Source organism: Miniopterus natalensis, chromosome 7, assembly GCF_054644295.1.
Source record: "Miniopterus natalensis isolate mMinNat1 chromosome 7, mMinNat1.hap1, whole genome shotgun sequence".
In the NCBI taxonomy this organism is placed as follows: domain Eukaryota; kingdom Metazoa; phylum Chordata; class Mammalia; order Chiroptera; family Miniopteridae; genus Miniopterus; species Miniopterus natalensis.
Window position 1 is genome coordinate 75,823,992 of NC_142087.1, and position 19,392 is coordinate 75,843,383.

At 47.4% G+C, this 19,392-nt stretch overlaps 1 protein-coding gene across 1 annotated transcript in view; it reads right to left on the bottom strand.

Moving 5' to 3' along the window:
- Positions 1–16,325: 16,325 nt before the first annotated feature.
- Positions 16,326–19,392, bottom strand: part of LOC107538227 (nuclear factor of activated T-cells, cytoplasmic 2-like) — a 37,366-nt gene continuing 34,299 nt past the window's right edge. Inside the window, exon 3 of the mRNA XM_087819166.1 lies at positions 16,326–16,838. Coding sequence (XP_087675292.1) covers positions 16,655–16,838 — 184 coding nt within the window. The 3' untranslated portion in view covers positions 16,326–16,654. The remainder of the gene's footprint in view (positions 16,839–19,392) is intronic.

The window sequence follows — 19,392 nt, forward strand, 5'->3', positions numbered from 1 at the left end:
CCAGGGTAGGCCCTGAATGGACACCCACTCACTGGACAGGCATTGGGTTGGTAGCGATAACCTCCAGATGGGCAGAATGAGGCCCAACCCATCTCTTTTGGGTCAGATGCCAGATGCCAGCGAGCCCCAAAGCCTCCTCTCTTACAGGGACTTGAATGTGACCGTAATAGTCAGCTCAGAGTCAGAACTCACTCCGTCCTTAGCTCAGCTGGGGTTTGGCAGATGGAGCAAGAGGTGATGAAAAGGCTCCCACTGAAAACTATGACTCCCACCCTGGCCCTGAGAGGGGACAGGGGCCTGGCCATGGGCAGGACTTAAATCCAGGTCCCCCACAAGTCACTGCTCCCCAAAGTCCACTCCCACCTGGTGAACACTTTCCAAGGTCGTGGGGAGGACAGCAACCTGCCTGCCTAACAATGTCAACAGCCAGGGTCCAAAGTCAAGGGACACCGAGGCCAAGAAAAGAACAAATCCACCAAAAATAAACACAAAACGGCTGAGCACATGCATGCAGGGCACACAGGTGTGTAGAAAGAGCAGGACACGGAGGCCCCAGCGACACCCGCAGCATCGCTTTGGTCACTGTCTGAACCTAACACGATTCCACTTCGCACGACCCTTTTCTTCCATTTTCTCTTCCCAACTGTACTTGGCGGAGACCCCGGGTTGGGCACTAACCCCCCTTTGTTTTACCACCAGCACAGAAACCCACATTCAGATGCTCCCCCGTAACGGACACGGACTCCGAGGGCAGTTTCCGCAGCTTCTGCTCCCCCGGCTCGGTCCCCCTCCCCTTGGCTCGAGGGCCGGCCTGGGCTGGGGGCGGGCGCTGGAACAGGAAGATGGGGTGCCATCTGGGAGGCGGCCTGTGTGGGGAGCGCGCTCGGACACAATAAACAAGCCTGCTGCCTTGTTCGGAGATGCACCCCCGGACCCCGATCCCAGCACAGCCCTAAAAGCACTAGTTCAAAGTTAAAGTTAGACACACGCAACGCTGAAGCCCCAAGGGGAACTCGGAGCTCAACAACAGTCCTCTCTTTGACTGAAAAACCACAAGGGAACACCCACGGCCTACTTCTTGTTAAAAAAGGAAAGTGAAAAATACAGTCTTCTTCTTAATCATTAAAAAACCAACTCGTGCCCAGTCCATCAAGTCACGACTTCTGTTTGCCTCCGGCGAGCCCATGTCACATTGGGCAGAGAGATGAGGGGCAGAGGAAGCCTGGGCATGTCCCCGTGAACTGAATTGGTCCTTCTTAATTGTTGTCACTTCCTTCCTCCGCTTCCTTTAGCACAGGAAAGCCACTGAGAAGCTGCCCGCGTCAGCACATCCATCACCCAAACTCCGGGGCACTGTTCGTCCAGGGGCCCAGCAAACTGGAGCTCACAGATGCCTCAGGGGAACAGTGGTGGCACTCAAGCAACCGTCATTCATGCTGCAGTCTAAGAGCCTACTATGTGGCAGGCAATGGGCTTGGGACTGGACAGAGCAATGATAGAGAGTTGATGGGTAGATAACTGGGAGAGAGGGGGAGAGGAGGAAAGGAAGAAGGCAAGAAAGGAAAAATATGTCAGGACAGTAAAAAAACACACAAGTGGGCAGAGGATGGCAGGGGAAGGGGTAGCTTTCTTGATAGAGAAACCAGGGAAGGCTTCTCCGAGGAGGGGACAGTTACAGTGAAACCTGAGTGAAGCAGAGAAGAAAGTCACATGGCTATCTGGGGAAAGTGACTGGCAAGTGCAAAGGCCCTGAGGCAGAGCCCACCTGGAGTGTCTGAGGAAGAGCAGGAGGCCAGGGGGGCAGGAGTAGGGTGTTAGGAAGAGTAGAGAGGCAGGCAGGGACCATGTGACACCAGTCTTGCAGTCCAGGGTAAGGAGAGAGAGAGAGAGAGAGAAAGAGAGAGAGAGAGAGAGAGAGAGGGAGGGAGGGAGGGAGGGAGGGAGGGAGGGAGGGAGGGAGAATGTGTGTGTGTGTGTGTGTGTGTTGAGTGAGAAGGGAGACACGGGTGGATTCAAAACAGAAGAGTGGGGTGGACCAATTTCCATTCTGAAGAGATTCCTCTGTGTGGGGAACAGACTGGATGAGGGGCACAAGTGGAGACAGGGGGACTAGTTAAGGGCTTTAGCTGTCACCCAGATGAGGGATGGTGACGGGCTGGCCCCAGAAAGCAAAGGGAAGGTGAAAAGATGATTGAGTCAGTGGCCACCAAAGTACCAGCATCTCCCTCCCTGACACAGATGCCAACAGGTAAACAGGATACGCGTCAAAGTTCACAAAGCAAAGAGAAACCCGTAAGAAGAAGGAAAAGACCAGAAATCTGAAATGGCTCCGTTTACAACCTGCATAAGCCTCACCCTGGGCAAGTCACATACTTCTTTGGGATTCAGTTTTCTCGTTTGTAATATAACAGGACCCAGTTCATAGGGTTACAATGGGAAATGCAAGCCCCTCCCTCAATAATATCTGGCATGTTGTATGTGCTCAGTAAATAATATATTCCTAAACTCTGCTTTTAGCGGCCTGAGTCGTGGCTCTGCCAATCTAGTTGCTTTGCTATCTTTATAATTCTCTGATCCTCCATGTGGTTATTTGCAAACTGATGGTGATGGTCCCTACCTCAAGTACTCAGTGAGATTGAATGAGCCAGTGTTAGCTTAGTTTCAAAAAAAAGTCTAAAATAGTAACTGAAGCCCTCAATAAAATGGTAGCTCAAGCCCTCGGCAAGAAGGTCACCAAAGCCCTCAGTAAAATGATAAATGAATCCGACACTCCAATCATTCAACTAGATGATTTCTAAGTCTCCTTCCAGCCCAATCATCCCCAAACTCTAAAAAAACCCAGCTTCAAGTCCCTGACTGAGTCAACTTGGGAGCGAGGAAACCATGCAAGTTAAGACAGGTCAAGCTGAAGAGAAGCTGGCATTCCACCTCAAAGTGAACAGGACTAATAGCAGGCACTTCTACTCAGGTGACACCTATTGCTCTGAGTCACAGAATCACACAAGCTGAGAGGCGGGAGGACCTTACAGGGCACTGCCCCCTCGCTTTGGAGCCAACACTCCCACAGCTCAGAGACGAGAAGTGTGTGGGCTGAAGCTGCGCAGCAAGACACAGGCCGAGGTGGAAGCCGGTCTGGTTGGTTAGAGGGTGGGGAAGGGAGAGCAACGAGCACCCCGCCTGCAGGAAAGAGAGCAATGGAGTGGGGATAGCTTGAGACTGGCACAAATGCCTTTCTTGCTATTAACAGTTAAATTCAAATGCCTTAAAGGGCCAGGGGAATAACGTAAGTGAGCTGAGCCACCAGGGCCGAAACATAAATGTCCATAACCCAAAGACATTCACACTCAGATGTTTTTCTCTTTTTAAGAACTGCACCCCCAGAGCCCCTGCTAAACCGTCGGGCGCTTTTGTGCAGATCACCAAAGACACTTCCTCTGACCCGTAGAAGCCATGTGTCAGAGCTGTCCTGATAGATACGCACACGGGAATGGTGCCCTCATGATATGCAGTGCGCGTGTGCAGTGCACAGCCTGTGCAACTGGATCCAGGGACACACAGAGGACCTCCCTGGGCTGTGAGTTCGAGACCTCTGTCTACACTCCACGGTCTTATGAAAGGCACTGAATTGCCACAGCAAATGTCATGTACAAACAAAAAACAACACATCCACTGTCAATTCTTGACTCCTAAATTGGACCCACTAGTCCCCACCTCTGAACTGATGCCCAAAGTGGACACCAAGAAAGCGTCTGCCTCAGGACCTTCGCACTAGCGTTTCCCTCTCCTACACCACTTTCCCCCAACAGAGTGACACAGCTTCCTCTCTCACTGCACTTAAAATCCTGGTTAAAGACCAACCTCTTCAGAAAGTCCTTCCCTAAACAGCATCCCCACCACCCTACAATCATCTTCCATTGCCCCCTCCTGCCCTATTTTTCTTCTTAATGCTTTGACCACTGGACAAATTGGAGAGTTCTTGGTTTGTGGTATGTCTCCAGAACCCCCCCAGAACCCCAGCTCCGCGAGAGCAAGAGATCCTGTCTGGTCTGTTCTCCACTCTATCTCCATCTCCAGTCAGCAAACTTCCTATAAAGGACAAGATAGTAAACATTTTAGGCTTTTATGGTCTGTATCGCAAAGACTCAACTCCACTGCTATAGTTCAAAAGCAGCCATACACACTGAAAATAAATGGACGTGGCTGTGTTGCAATAAAACTTTATTTAGAAAAGCAGGTGGTGGGCCAGATTTGGCTGGTATAGTCTGAGGACCCTGGTCCTAAATTAACGGGCCTCAGACTCTCATGTACACACAAACCACCTAGGGATCGTATAGAAGGCGGGTTCTGACTAGCAGGCCTCCGTGGGGCCTCAGATGCTGCATTTTGAACACATTCCCAGGGGATCTGTGCACCAAATGAAGCGGGAGCACCCAGCGCAGTGCGTGCCATGTGGCAGAAGCCCAATCAATATGTGTTGAATGAATAAGAGGGAGGCAGAAAAACACTCCTAATACTTTTCTCACTACTGTTGAACCATGACCTCCGCGTCATGCCCTTGCCAATAGCACCATAGCTTTTGCTGACTTCCTCTTCAGCTTCTGATACGGCGGAAGGACATATGCATAGATGTGGGATGGGGCCAGTGGATGCTGATGAATTATTTTGTTGCTAAGCCTGAGGTCACGTAAATCGAGGCTTAACAAATGTTTACCTGAAGCAGGTTTCAAGGACTATATTCATTGCAACAGTTTTATAACAAATGTCAACTTAGGAAGACGGGATTCCCTAGCAGAAACCGAGGTTCCCTGGGAAAGGTCTATTTGGTTACATAAATGATGCCAAGAAGAGCAATTCAGCTTCACTTCCTATTTGGAAAATCAGAAGCGATGCCTTTTTAAGCTCAATGGTAACGACTGCCTCGATCGTTTATTGAGAATGTAAAATGTCCGGGGCATTCTGCCAAGTCCTTTATAAATTACAACGCTGAGGATGGCGATGACAGCAATAAATAGACCACAAGGACAGACACAGACCCCTCTGGAAGGATATTCAAGAAACCAGTGACACAGGCCTCAGGGAGAAGAGCTAGCTCCCGGGGGGGGGAGGGGGGGCAGGTCCTGCCCCGTACAGCTCTTGCACCTTTGAAATTCTGCACCATGTGAATGTACTTCCTCCCCCAAAATTAATTCATAAAAGAAACCAGAGGAGTAAGCACCTAGTACTATACTAATTGTTTTACACAGTCTCATCTCCTATAGAAATCCTGTAAGATAATAAACATTCTGCCCTATTTGCCACTAGGGAAACTGAGGCTCCAGGAGGCCAGGTTACCCTTGTTCACAGTCGAATCACCAGTGTGGTGAGAACGACTCAGGCTCAAGGCATCAGGGTAGATCCCAGGTCCAGCTAAACATTGTTCGGATCATCATGGTTTGCCCTTTGGACCTAATCCCCTGGAGATGCCGATGTCTCTGAGCCCAAGTGCAGGCTCCACTGGCTGCATGGGTTCTCTTCTCAGCCTCCAGGCCCTCACGCCAGGACAAGCTGGGAACTGTCAAAAGAAGCCCACAGTCCACTGCGGCCCCAGGGAGGCTGCACCAAACCACAAGCCGGCTACATTGTCCTGCATCTGGAAAGGGGCTGCGTTGCCCAAACACAGGGAGAGAGGGAAGCCACGTGGGCGAGGAGACAGTGATGGAGGCATGAGCCTGAGCTACCTGACAAGGGGAAAATCTGACTTGATGCTCAACCAGACTGGCTTTACCTAAATTTTTCAAAATACTTCAGCAATAATAAAAGCCCCCAGGAGCAACCTGGAAAATTATATGAGGATCATTAAGAATATCTATTTCTTCTTATGGCCTGACTAGCTAAGAGTATAGGCTTTTGAGCTAAACCATCTAGATTCAGTTGATGACCCACCCACTTCCTGTGTGACCTTAGGCAAGTAACTTAACCTCTCTGTGCCTCCAAGTACTGCCTAGAAATAATGGTAGCATTATGCCCATTTATATATAGAAAGCACTTAAAACAATTCCGTATCTTATTCAGATCCTGGAAAATTCTAGTTTCCCCCAGTGTCATGAAAATAATCTGATTCAGACTTGACTATGTAAAGAGTGCAGGAGCTGAGTACTAAGAGTTTAAGGGCACAGCATGGGGAGAAGACTGAAAAGAAATGCACCAAAGCAGTAACAGCACTTCTACAAGTGACAAAGGTGCTGTTCAATTTCTTTTTCATACTTTCCTGTATGTTTTCAATGCATACAGGCCCTGGACGGGTCGCTCGGTTGGTTAGAATGTTGTCCCAATACGGCAAGGTCGTGGGTTTGATCTCCAGTCAGGGCACATACAAGCAACTACCAATGAATGCACAAATAAGTGGAACAACAAATCAATGTTTCTCTCTCTAAAAAATCAGTCAATAAAAGAAATAAAAATAAACAATAAACAATGCATATACATTAAAATAAGAAATAAATAAATAATTGAATAAAATTCAGGGAGCACAGATACACATATATACATTTACATACATATACATGTGTACATACAGATAGTGTCAATATGTGTCTGTGTGTCTGTGTGTGTATGTATGTACGTGTGTGTGTATAATATTTATACACACACAAACTTTTCAAACCTGTGTCAGAGCATTCCGAATCTGACACTCCTACCCCGTGGGCCAGAGGGCAGTAGAGAACAGTGGAAATGGGTTGGCCAAGGAGCCCAAGAGACATGCTTTTAAATTTAGTTCATCACATCTGGGCTGCATGACCTTGAGCAGGTCCTTTGACGTCGCACAGAGCCCATGTTGAAATGAGGGCATATCATCACCCCAGCTTCAGGATCACAGCATGAAATCAAAACTTCCACATGAAAACAAATGTTCCCTTCTGTCCCCTAAGGGGATGGTACAGGAGAAAATGAAGGAGGAGGAGCGACGACAGCGAGCACACACTGAGCACCTGCTGCAAGCCAGGCCCGCTCCAAGCACTTCACCGTAGTCAGGTGTTTCCTCTTTGCAGACCCTCGGAGGCAGGCATTAGCATCATCCCCTCTGATGAGCTGTGTGACCTCGAGCCTCAGTTTTCTCATCTGTAAATGGGGTTAATAACCACCCCGCTACCTCCTACAGCCAGCACACAGAGAAAGCTCAGTCAGGGTCAGCCTCTTTGTCACTAGTGACCATGTGCTCCTTAGGTAAGGCACTCAATGCCTCTGAGCCTCAGTTTCCCCATCCACAACGCAGGGAAAGCATGCCTGCCTGAGCTACTCCTTGGGACATGCTGGTCACATAGTAAGTGCTCAATAAACAGGAGGTTCACAATCTTCCAGGAGGCTCAGAACCAGCAGCTTTTACCTCCACACTGTCTCCCAGGCCCAGAGAATGGCTCTGCTGCTCTTGCAGAGAGAAAAGGGCCCCTGCTAGAAGCCATCACCTCCCCTCGACCACTGCTTTCCTACCCACCCCTCCTTGTGGCTCAGGTAACGATTTTGTTATCCGTGGAGCTGACACCTTCTGAGGTAGTTATGAGCCTCATTCAAGGGGCCAAATTAGAGAATGCTGCCTATTCAATAACCAGGTCTGGCTCCACCCACACACATGTTAAACCCACAGGGCACCCGGAAGGGGGCAGGGCCAGCTGGGGTGGGAGCCCCTCCTCCTGCAGACAGAGCGAGATGGCTCGGGGCTTCCAGAGGGGTCTCAGGTGGGATCACAATCCCCTCTCTCCTGTCGTATGCTGGCGCTAACAGGTGCTTGAAATCCACTCCAGCAGATGCCTCCTTTCTCATAGGACCAGAGGAAGTCTTTGGTCTCTCAATGGGGCCAGTAGAGGTGAGCGTGGGGCCCGAATGCTTGACGCTGGGTCCAGTACGCAAATCACAAGGCCTGCAGGGCACTGCCCAGAGCTGCCTGCAGAGAAGCCTTTCCTAAGCCCCGCCCATCTTACCCTGATGTCAGCCCCCGCTGAGCGCTCCACAAGCTCCCAGACTTCATGACACTCATGCTGGGGCTCAGCACTGAGCTGCCTGGGAGCGGGCAATGGATGGATGAATAGGAGAGTGGAAAGTCGAGGACAGAGAAACTAAAAGCCAAGGTCAGGACTCCACTGCTTACAGCTACCTGATCTTAAGTGATGTTAGCTTCCCCCGTGCTTCTTTATCCATCTGTACAATGGGAATAATAGCCCCAACTCACTGTGTGTTTGCAAGGATGAAGTGGGATCATATATGTAACAAACAAACAGTGTGTACATAAACAGTGTGTACATAAACAGTGCTCTTGGTGTCTATCCTAGATTAGTCTCGGATTTGGTTTGCTCAACCAGAAGCCTGACCAGACACCAGGATCTAATCTTAGACTAACAGCTCAAAGGATCCCAAAGCCATGTCAATCACTCTATTTCTCAAGGGAAAAAATGGATCGAATGCCTGCTTTGTGCCAAAGATCACACCGGGCACTTCTGTTTAGACTCCTAATGACTCTAGACAAAACAAGACAAATAATCTAAAACTGGAGGTTTTTTCTTTTTTATAATCGTAGAAACTGCAGTCAAACCAGACACCCAGAGTCCCAAGGCTAATGAATGCAAGAACGGCCTTGCTCCAAACAACCCGCCCTTTCTAATCCCAAGAAGCTGCACAGTCCGATGGTTCAGTGCAGACTCCGGCCTCAGACCCCCTGTGTCCAAATCAAGACCACCACTCACCAGCTGGGTGGCATCAGGCAAGTTGCTTAACCCGTGTCCCAGTTTCCTTGTCTGGAAAAGGAGAGGTGTAGTTCCACCACCCACACTCCATGGCATTGCTGCAAAGGTTAAGTAGGTCACTCAAGCGAAAGTACTCAGTGAGTGCTCGGTAAGCGTAGCTTCATCAGGACACCACAGTGCCCAGCCCAAAGGAGGGACCCAAAAAACTGTTTGCGCAACATGTCAAGTTCCTTCTATACGTTCCCACTGGTTGCCAGACGTGTTGCAAGCCTCCGACTTAGTCTCTCTTTTTGGAACAATTGTTTCTCCAAGATTCTGGAAGCTTTCTGTTTTCTGCCTACATCCGGGGGCAACGTTTTACTGACGTTTTTACTGACGTCCACTCAAGACAATTTATCTTTAATGTGAACTGAAAGCGCCTCCTGCTTACCATCGGTGTGTCTTTGGCATGAAGATAGTACTGTCCAACCCTACACCTCTTCATCCCCCCCAACTCTGTGGCAGTGGTCCCTGCCCTGGACTTCATCTCCTCTCTTCTCCACCTGGCTCACCCTGGGAGGCCAAGGTCACACACTGGGGAGCACATCTGGCCCACAGACACACTTGGTTTGGACTATACTTTTTTAAAAGTTTTCTAAATTAATTGCCAGTGTTATCATCAAAAGACTGGTATAGATGAGGAGAGGGTGCCAAGGATGGCTCAGCTTCCCCACCCAGCCCTTCTCCACCTTTAAATGAGAAGCTGGGTCAAGCCACTCCTAGAAGATGCGCCCCCTCTGAAAATCAGAGGGGTCTCAGTGGGGACAGGCTGGGCCACTCAACCCTGGGGACGCCAGCCTCCGAAGACTACAGCCATATCATGCCTCTCGCCCATAGCTGGACTTTCAAAAACTCCAGTTAGCCGGACTGTAAAAATACATATACCCATAATCCAATAATTTCTAGTGTCCTCCACCCCCAGCCCTGCTCCAGCCACCATCCCCTCTGGCCTGGAACTCCTGCAACCACAATTCACCCAACTCCCTGTTCCTTTCCCCACCCCCACCCCTTATAGTCCATTCTCATCAGGATGGCAGCCAGAGGGATCCTGCTGAAACCTTAGTCAGACCCCATCCCTCTTTACTTCCACCTCACTGAGAGCAAAAGTCCTCAAGTGGTGTCCAAGGCCCAGTCGCCCACCCTCTTTCCTCTGGGCCTCTGTCTCCTCCTCCGTCTGGTCACCCTGCTCTTCCCACGCAGGCCTCCTCTGTGTTCCTACCCCACACCCACTTGGCCCTGATGTCCCCCAGCCCACAGCACGCTGCCTCAGATCCCTGAACCTTCTACTCATCCATCTCCTTTGCTCAAATGCCACCTCCTCAGGAAGGCCTCCCTGACCACTCCCAACTCCCCTTGCCCTGCCAGTTTTCCCCACAGTACTTATCATCTCCCCACAGTCTATTTAATTTTCCTATTTATGAGATTTATTGTTTATCTCCCCGCAGCCAGAGCATCAGCTCCACGGGGGCAGGAACTTCTGTCTGTTTTGTTCCCGGCCGGATTCCCCGTGCCTGGAAGAGTGCCCAGCCCACAGAAGGGGCTTGGGACACGTCCTAACCATCGAATGAATGAGCGAAGGCAGCCCCAGGGATCTCGGAATGCGCCCCACGGAGGCGTGAGCCGTGAATCTCCATTTCACTCCCCTTTCCTTTCCCTTTCCCCGGGGTCTGATTGAACTTTCTGGAGAAGTGAACACAGCAGCCCTGATCAAGGCAAATCAGCATCAGCAAGACCTGCTTCCTGTTTCACATCTTCAAAGGGGGGGGGGCTCACCGAGCACCACATTTGCTTAGTCAAATAGAAGCCGAGGTGCCCAGCCCGTAGCAGGAGGACTGCTCACCATCAGGGCTCCAGCCTCGCCTGGCAGGGAGAATACCCCTCCCGCCTTCCTCTCCCCTGGACATAATTTAAAGTGAGTTTTGAACAGTACGAGAGCTGAAACCCAGCAGGAGGAAAAACACGGTCCATGATCTGTTTTACAAGCTGAAAGCTCCGAGGCCTGCCCGGCCTCCTGCGGAGGGTGGCGGGGGCAGCGCCCTGAGCAGGTGCGCCCCGGGCCCGGGCCGCTCCGCACCCCGCGAAGCTCGGCATTCTACCCGGGGCCAGAGACCAGGTTTCTGCATCTGGTTTCCTTTAGGGATTTCTCCTGAAGGACCGAGCCATGCTTTTCCCATCTGTCTGAACAGCTGTTTGAAAGGATCCAGAGCGCTGTTCTCAAGGTGTGCACCATGGTTAAACATCCTCGTATTCTGATCACTTTCTAACTAAAAGGATCATTTTTTCAGTTGAAAGCATGTCCCAGACAGTGGTAAGAATAACATTTTTTTGAAAGTACCAGCTAAGGAATATAATGAAGTGTCCTGTCCCCTGAGAATTTCTATACAGGAGCATGGTTATAGGGTCTGGAGGTGGACAGGGGCAGGATTAAAATGACAATGGCATTATACAGGCCACTCTCAACGGGGCTACTATTAGATCCCAGAAGCTGAAGAGCTGTGGAAACGCTTAAAGCCCAGCCTTGCAAAGCGGCGTGTGAATGGACGTTTTGTCCACCATGGGACCGCCGCATCCTGTCCTGAAAAGGAATGAGGAAATGATGGCAGGGTCCCGCCAGAGGCATGTGGCTCTTTCAAGGTGAATCGAGTGGTTCCCCTTCTGCTCTGATCACGACGGTCAAACTCAGGCCAAAGACTTAAGACTCCCTGGATCCTCAGAAAGAGCCATAAACGTGTTCTACTTCTATGGGATTCAGAGCTTTATAGGAGAGACTGCCTGGGCCTGGCTGCTAACGGTGCTCCCTCCGTAACTACACAATTCTTAGAAATCGCATACATATAGCCTGCTCTTATCTCCCTTCTATTTGATAAACCTTGGAGTAGTGAATTCCTTATTTACCCCCATAGGGTACAAACTTGAGGATCTTTGACTTGAGCCAAATCTAACCCAAAGGTTGATTTAGTGGCCAAGACTTCACAATCAGAAATTTCACAGAAAAATTCAGAATCCTAGTTCCTCTTGAAAGAAACTGTAAAAGCTGGGACCATTGGACCCACTTTCCCACATGGCACAACCTATGGGGGCTGAAGAATAGCTGCCTCCTTGAGAAGAGGCACACACTCTACTGTGCCCTACTCCTCACCACCCCCTATTGCTCCCTGATAGTTGGCCAATTCAGTCATCTCCTTTTATTGCCTGGCCTCCACAAGCTTGTCAGTTTGTGATCCCATTTCTCCAACCTCCTCTTTGGCTCTCTGCTCAGTCCATTGCTTCTGGAGAGATGCGAGTTGCTACAGAGGGTGTGAGGAATAAATCTGTACAAGCAATACACACCAAGCCCGCTAGTGATGGTGCATGTGGTCCTGTGCCATTCCACAGGCTAGAGAGGAAGAAAGTCAGGACTTTGCTTCTGAGCTCCAGGCTCACATATCTAACTGCTTACTTGACATCTTTGCTTGGATGCCTCACAAGCCCTTCCTTCTTTCTGTGCCCCAAACTGATCTTGTAATCTTCCCCTAAGAAATGACTTCTTCCCCACGTCTTCCCACGTGGTGTCTGGCACCACTTTACCCAGGTGCTCCTTCACCCCCCATGTGAGCCAACACCAAGTCCCGAAGCTCCTCCCACCGCCACCTCCTCGTTCTCGCCACCTCCTCGTTCTCACCATCTCCATCTCTCACCTGCTGCTGCCACAGCCGGTCCAATTATCTCCCGCTTCCTCCCTAGTCTTCCTAACCCACTCTCTAGAGAGAAGGCAAAGTGACCCTAAAGATATTAAATCAGAATCACCTTCCTCCCCTACTCAAAACTCGTCACTCCTTTCCCCTTGCCCTGAAATAAAATCCTAGCTCCCCACCTTGGCTTATGGGTCTTGTATGTCCTGGCCCTGACAACTCATCACCCTCCAAGCTAAATTCAAGTGATGCTGGCCCTCCTTCAGCTCTTCAGACACACCGAGTTCTTCCCTGCCTCAGGGCCTTTGCACGTGCTCTGTGCATAGACCACTCTCCTACCACCATCAAAAGAGACAGCAAGACAGAGAAAGGAAGGGCATCATTCTTCTCTTTGCTGGACCTGCTCCAGGTCCCAGTTGGTAAGTCACATCCTCAGCAAGACTCTCCCTCCAACGCAGGTCTTCCAAGTACTCTCTTGGCATGGTTTTGTTGAAGGAGTGAATCCAAGAGATGAGCTCCTAATCAGCCACCACGTCTTACCTAATAGTCTATGTGTCATTCCAGATTGCCCTTGTCTGGCCTCCCAGACCCACCTATACCTCAGCAGTGGTCATGCCAAACCATCCCAGTCTACTTTGCACCTCCAGTGCCCTGAGCTACATCAGGGCAGGGACCGTGTCCATCTCACCCTTCGTTATACTATTGGCACCTAGCACAGTACCTGGCACAGCCGTAAGTCCCCAACAAAATATTCGCCAAATGAAAGAGTCGTGAGCTCTGAAAAGCATTTAAGGTTTGGAACAAACTTTCTTCCAAGACCAAGTGACATTCAGGACAGAAAAAAAGAAAAAAGCTGAACACAGCATATACTTAAGATTTTAATTTTGTATTTAAAGAAAGAGAAAGAAACGGTCTTGTACTCATTTTATTTTCATATAAAGAGGAGCATTCAACCACTAGGCATGCAAAAAAAGATGAAGTTTTATAGTGTGGCAAATAAAGAAGAGAAGGGTGGGGACCGATAATTGAGAGGGGGAAAGGAGCCGTGGTACAGTATAAAAATAGAAACAGATGGTGAGATAAAGAGAGAGACAGATCAAGAGAGAAACCAGCAGAAGGTTCTAGCACGGTACAAAACAGGGCTTCTTCTGGGAACAAAGGGGCGCCCTCCGGATTTCGAAAGGGGTTTTCGCACCTACTTAAAGGTTAAGAGCTCCTGTCTTCTTCAGGGCCTTCTTTTCTTCATTTTGCAAAGAAGTTTTGTTAAAAACTGACTACCTACACTGAAAATCAGGGGTAAGCACATTTCATTTGGAAGAGCACACGAAGTGTTCAAATGAAAAACATTTTCACTTTGAGGATATGGCTGCAGATTTTTTAAGTCCCACACTGAGTTTTCAAAGTTACGAGTAAGAGTAAGGACGGGTCCCTGGGGGCGCTGGAAGGAGGTGCGTGAACGTTAAGCGCCGCGGAGCGGAGGCTCCTGAACTGCGCATCTGGCCCCCTCTCCCCCCTGACCTGTCCACGCCCCAGCCCTGACGGACGGGGGAGCAGAGCTCAGCGCCGTTAGCGGCCTGACCTCACTGGTCCACGCTAACTGGACCGGGGGGTGGCACCCTTCCCAGCCAGGGCCCATGAGAATTTCCCTGAGAATCAGGATTCGGGCTCCAATAAGCTGGGGTAGGGGCTGGAATTGGGTCAGCATAGGAACTTCAGAGGCAGGAGGTGTGGGCGGTTTCTCACCAGGCTCTCTCTGCCCCGTGACAGTGAGGAGGCAGGGGAAGCTGGTCTGCAGAGAGACGCGAAGATCAGGCCAGCAGTGCAGCAGGCAGAGCCAGCCACCAGGGTCCAAATGCAACGTCCACCACCCAATAACTGTGACCTTGAAGGAAGTTCCTTGACATCTCCTTGACCTAACCGTAATCTGCTCCATAGGGCTCTTTAGAAGATTAAATAAGTTAACACATACAGCACTTGGAACAGGGTCTGACATGAGGTGAATGCTCACTAAATGTTAACTGTTATTACCTTCTTGCTAAACTGTAGTAAGCTCATGAGGGTGAGGATTTCTGGCTGTTTTGTTCATACCATGTCTCAGAATCTAGAACCATGCCTGGTACATAGTCGTGCTCGACAATTGTTTGTTGAAAGAAAATGAAGAAGCCCTAAAAGGATAGAGCCTCCTAACTCATCTCACCTCAGCTACTACCCCCAAAGGAACAGTCAGAGTGGGGTCTCATCAAAGCCTAAATCAGATCATGTTTCTTTCCTGCTTTTCACATCTCAGGATAAAAGCCAAACTCTTCCCCATGGCTTTCCAGGCCCTTCATGCTCTGGCCCCTTCCTGCCTCTCTCCTCTATCCCTCTGGCCCCTCACACTCCAGTTGCGTTGGCCTCTTTAAGGTCCTCTGATGTGGTTCCTTCTGCTTCCTTCGGCCTCTGGGCATTTGCACACACTGTCCCCCGTATGCATCCTCAGTTCTACTCTCTTCCTCAGGGAAATCTTAGCAGATGACCTTCCCACCTACATTGGCTCCTCCACCCAGAGCCCCATGTACTTTTCCTTCATGCCACTTGCCACAATTTGTAATTTTATCATTTCTGTGATTAGTCATGACTCTATTCCCCTAGAACATGAGCTCCACAATGAAACAGATCATAAGTTGTTTAATTCTTCGCTGTATTTCAATGTCAAGTACAGTATATGACAAAAAGTAGGTGCCCAACAAATGCTTGGAGAATGAATCCACTTGTTGAATGGATTGACTGAGCAAAAAAGAAAGACTTGGGTGGTGACTTCAAAGTCTGGGTTCTACCGGCCTGGTTTTATGCAATACCCCGTAGCCTCCTCATACAATCCTCTTTTCCTAACCTGTTTTGGATTCTTTTCTCTATTACCACCAAAGGCTTTGACTTCAACACACAGACTAATGCCATCCTCTAAACCAGGAGGTTCTACCTGCCTTTAGAGGAAGACAACAAAATCCAGAGTCTGTACAATGTCCGGTACATACAATCATCACAATGTCAGAACACGGTCAACAATTACTAGACATGCAAAGAAAGGAGAAAATGTGACTCATGGTCAAGAAAAAGAAGCAATAGATAGAAGTGGATCCCAAGGTGACTGTGATGTCAGATTTAGAAAAAGCAACTGCCAGGATGTAAAATTCCTATATTATCATCAAAGTCCTTAACCAGGAGTACACAACCAAAAAAGGCAGCCTGTGAAGATTTTGGGGCATGGGCTTTGTTTGTTGTCTGAATTCTACTCATGTCATATAGCTTCTAAGTAAGTAGTTTCAGGGGACATTCAAAGAATCTGTATTTTTAACAACTGCTCTAGAGAGTTCTGATGTATACGGCATCATATTCTTATCATAGAACTCTTATCTATGTATCGTATAATACTATCATCATATAATACTTATGCTTTAAGGAAAACACAAAAAATGTTAAATTAATTTAAAGGTATTAAAGGTCTGGTTGAGTTAGTTGGTGGACACTAGTCAGCAGTGGCTGGTTAACCAGACTATACAATTAAGAATATTTCAATTTTAATTATTCTGGAGAAGAAAGAACACTTCTCTACTTATTTTGAGAAAAAAAAATTTGAGGTTGAATGAAAAGCCACAGACATAAAAGATAACTATTAAGGAAAAACAGGAGGAAATGCTCATGGTACAAAGTAGAGTTTAAAAAAAAAATCAGAGTACAAATTACTATAACATCAAGTATATAAATGTACAGTAATAGACAATGCCATGTTTGTGAATAGAAAAAAGGCAACAGGAAATATATGAAAATGTTAATAACAGTTATTTTAAGTAGTTTGATTATGTGTAGTTTTAATTTGTTCCTACTTTCCCATATTTTACAAGAATATATTGATTTTCCTCTATAGGCTCTCATCTAACATTTAAACACAAAATGATGGCTTCAGAAACCTTCTGTCAATACACAAACATCTGCAAAACTCTAGCAGTTTCTTAATCAGAAAGAGAAGAGAAGTAGGTTGAGCATGAAGATCATTTCTATTCTTATCCAGCTCAAGAAGACTTTCTTCTCTGGCTTCTTAGTAGCTGATTAGCTTCAGATACTGGTTTAAATTTCCCATCCCTCAGAGGAGTAAGAGGCTGAGTCATATACCTCAATCTGACAAGCAACAGGCAGTGGCTTAGCAGAAGTAAACCAGCTAGTATCAAATGAGGAACACAAAATAAAAAGAATTCAAGTCCATACCTGAACCACAGGATGGCCACCGGTTGGAGCTTTGACTGCCCCTCGGCTGCCTTCTGTCTCATAGTGGGCTCGGTGATGTGGCTTGGGCTGCACCTCAATCCGCAGCTCATAGGAGCCTGACTGGTGGGAGAGTGGCCATTCGAGTGGAGGGAGGGATGCAGTCACTGGGATACTGAAGGAGGAAACAGAATCAGTCGTATGTACAATAAATGAGAACCAGTCAACCTGTACAATAAACATAAATGGCCCCTTTTCTGAAAATCATGACCAGTGGGCATATGAATAAAATGCTGGCTGTTGGGAGACACATGTATATCAAACATGATAGGTAGGGCTCTTCAAAAGATGGAGATCTTTTTCTTTGCTTTCTCACCTTGACGAAGACAGTGTAACTGAAATCTCAATTCATGAAGCTAATTTCATTGTATGTTAGTTCTAGCATGTTTCTAACTGCCAAACCTTCTTTTTCTCTAAGAATTTTTAAGAGTATCACCTCCCATCTGTAAAAAATAAATAAATAAATAAAAAACCCTTAGCAAGGATGTTCTCTTTTTCCAGAGTGTGGGAAAAGGAACACTAAAGTGAAGATCAGGGGCCCCACACGTGTCACTAATTTGCCATGTGACTTTAGGCAAGTAAATTCACTTTGTTATTCACAGCCTCCTATAACCACATAACAAATGGCTTAACTAAGTCATTTTTAGAGAGAGGACAGTTCCAGTCACAGTTATTATTTATCATGTTGAGTATAAAACATCCAACCACAGAGAGGTATCTAGTTTTGGTATGGATGAGCCAAACCACTCAGACTCCACATAAATGAAGAGTAAAGGTCAAGGGCATGGCTGGAGTTACACACCCAAGTTCAAGTCCCAGCACCACCTCTAACTACCTGTGTGACTTGGAGCAAATGCCTCTACCTCCCTAGGCCGTAGTTTCCTCAACTGTGAAATGGGAATACTGAGATTATATAAAAGAGCTTAGCATAATAAGTGCTCCAAAATTATTAGCTATAATTTTTCTGTATATATTGTATATTTCAAATAAATAGTTATTTCCTATAGACAGCCTGAGTTAGTTACAATATTGGATATACATGCCTTTACAACCGAGATGTAAAGATCTCTGAGGGCATACCATTATGTTTCATTTTATAACAGAATCTCAAACCTATCAGCACACACAACAGGCACTTGATATGTGGTTAGAATTATGTCATTTAAGAGTTGACTGAGGTCTTGACAATCTATCTAGAGTATTCATTCCTTCAGAGCCTCAGAGAACTTAAAGACATTTTCCCCAAGATCACAGAGCAAGACACAATCAAAACTCTAACTTATGTCTCTTGACTCCCAGTCAAGTGCTCCATTCACATCTCTATACTGCCTCTTTATCTTGCTAATTTATTTAAAATAGGTCCAAGAAATTATCTCATTTATGGAACGACTCTAGAAAAATGCCTGACATTTGAGAGGTTCTAGTGAATATTCAGTGGGTGGGTGAGCGGATGCATAGATGGATGGATGAGTGAATGAGCAGTTTTATTTCAAAGAATCTCTGTATATTCGAAGTAGCTTTGAACTTGCAAATGCATGGATTTGTGTCACTTTGTCCTGATTTTTCACATATGGCAGAAATCATCAATCCAATCAGGCTATTCTTTCCCACAAAGCCCAAGGCTGCTAGAAGCTGACATTATCCACTTGACTTAGTTAAGCACTTGCAATGAAGCTAATTCTAGGCCTTCTCTATCAGAGCAATATCAAGGGGAGAATGGAAGGGGATGGTAACCCATAAACTCCAGCACTGCCAGAGTCCTACTTAAATTTACAATCCAATTACATCTTCACTATGCAAGCAAATCTCCATTCCTTCCTTCCCACTGTACTGCCCACTGAAGCCTCTCTTACCCTGATGTCTTAGGGTGCCCAAATGCCCCTATTTCTACCTTAGTTACATGCCAACATACCTTCAAGCTTCCGCTTATGGCCAAGTTAAAATTTTTTAATATGCAAAATAAGGCTCATAAAAAAAAAAAAAAAAATCATTTCACCCCTGTGTCTCTTAAAGTATCAAAACATTTAGTGAGCAGAAGGTTCAGTGGGATATCCCTAAGTATCAACAACTAATTTTGTTTGTTCAGGGATAAGTCTTTGACAACTGAACTGAAATACTAAGAATCAGACCACTGAGGTCAGTCTGAAATCCTGCATTTGAATTCCAGCCCTCTGCTGAGTTGTCCACACACCTTGAGATAGATGCTATCATGAGACTTCCTGAATGCCCCATCCTCTCAATCTGATAGAAAATTCTTGCAAATATCTCATTGGCTGGCACAGACTGACACATTACAACTGCATTTTATATTAATGTTCTTCCCCGGTCCCAATCATTACATAAGTCATGTTTTAGAGATTGATTTGTAGCAGACAGAGAGAGGAGTCAGGAATCCTGGATTTGAATTTCCAACTCAGTCATTAACTAGTTGTGTGATCACAGGCATGTCACTTCACCTCTCTGAGCCCCAGGTTCTCAACCTGTGCCAAGGGTTGGTCTTGATCGGCATTTCCTAAGGTGGCTCTATGAAACTTTAGTCACAGACCTCAGAACTCTCGAGGCCAAATGGTCTTCACAATCACTGCACATCCTGTCCACAGCTGGGAGTGGCCCCTGCACAAAGGCATCGATTTAACCCTGCTAAACCCAGAAACTCCTTTCCTTGAGGG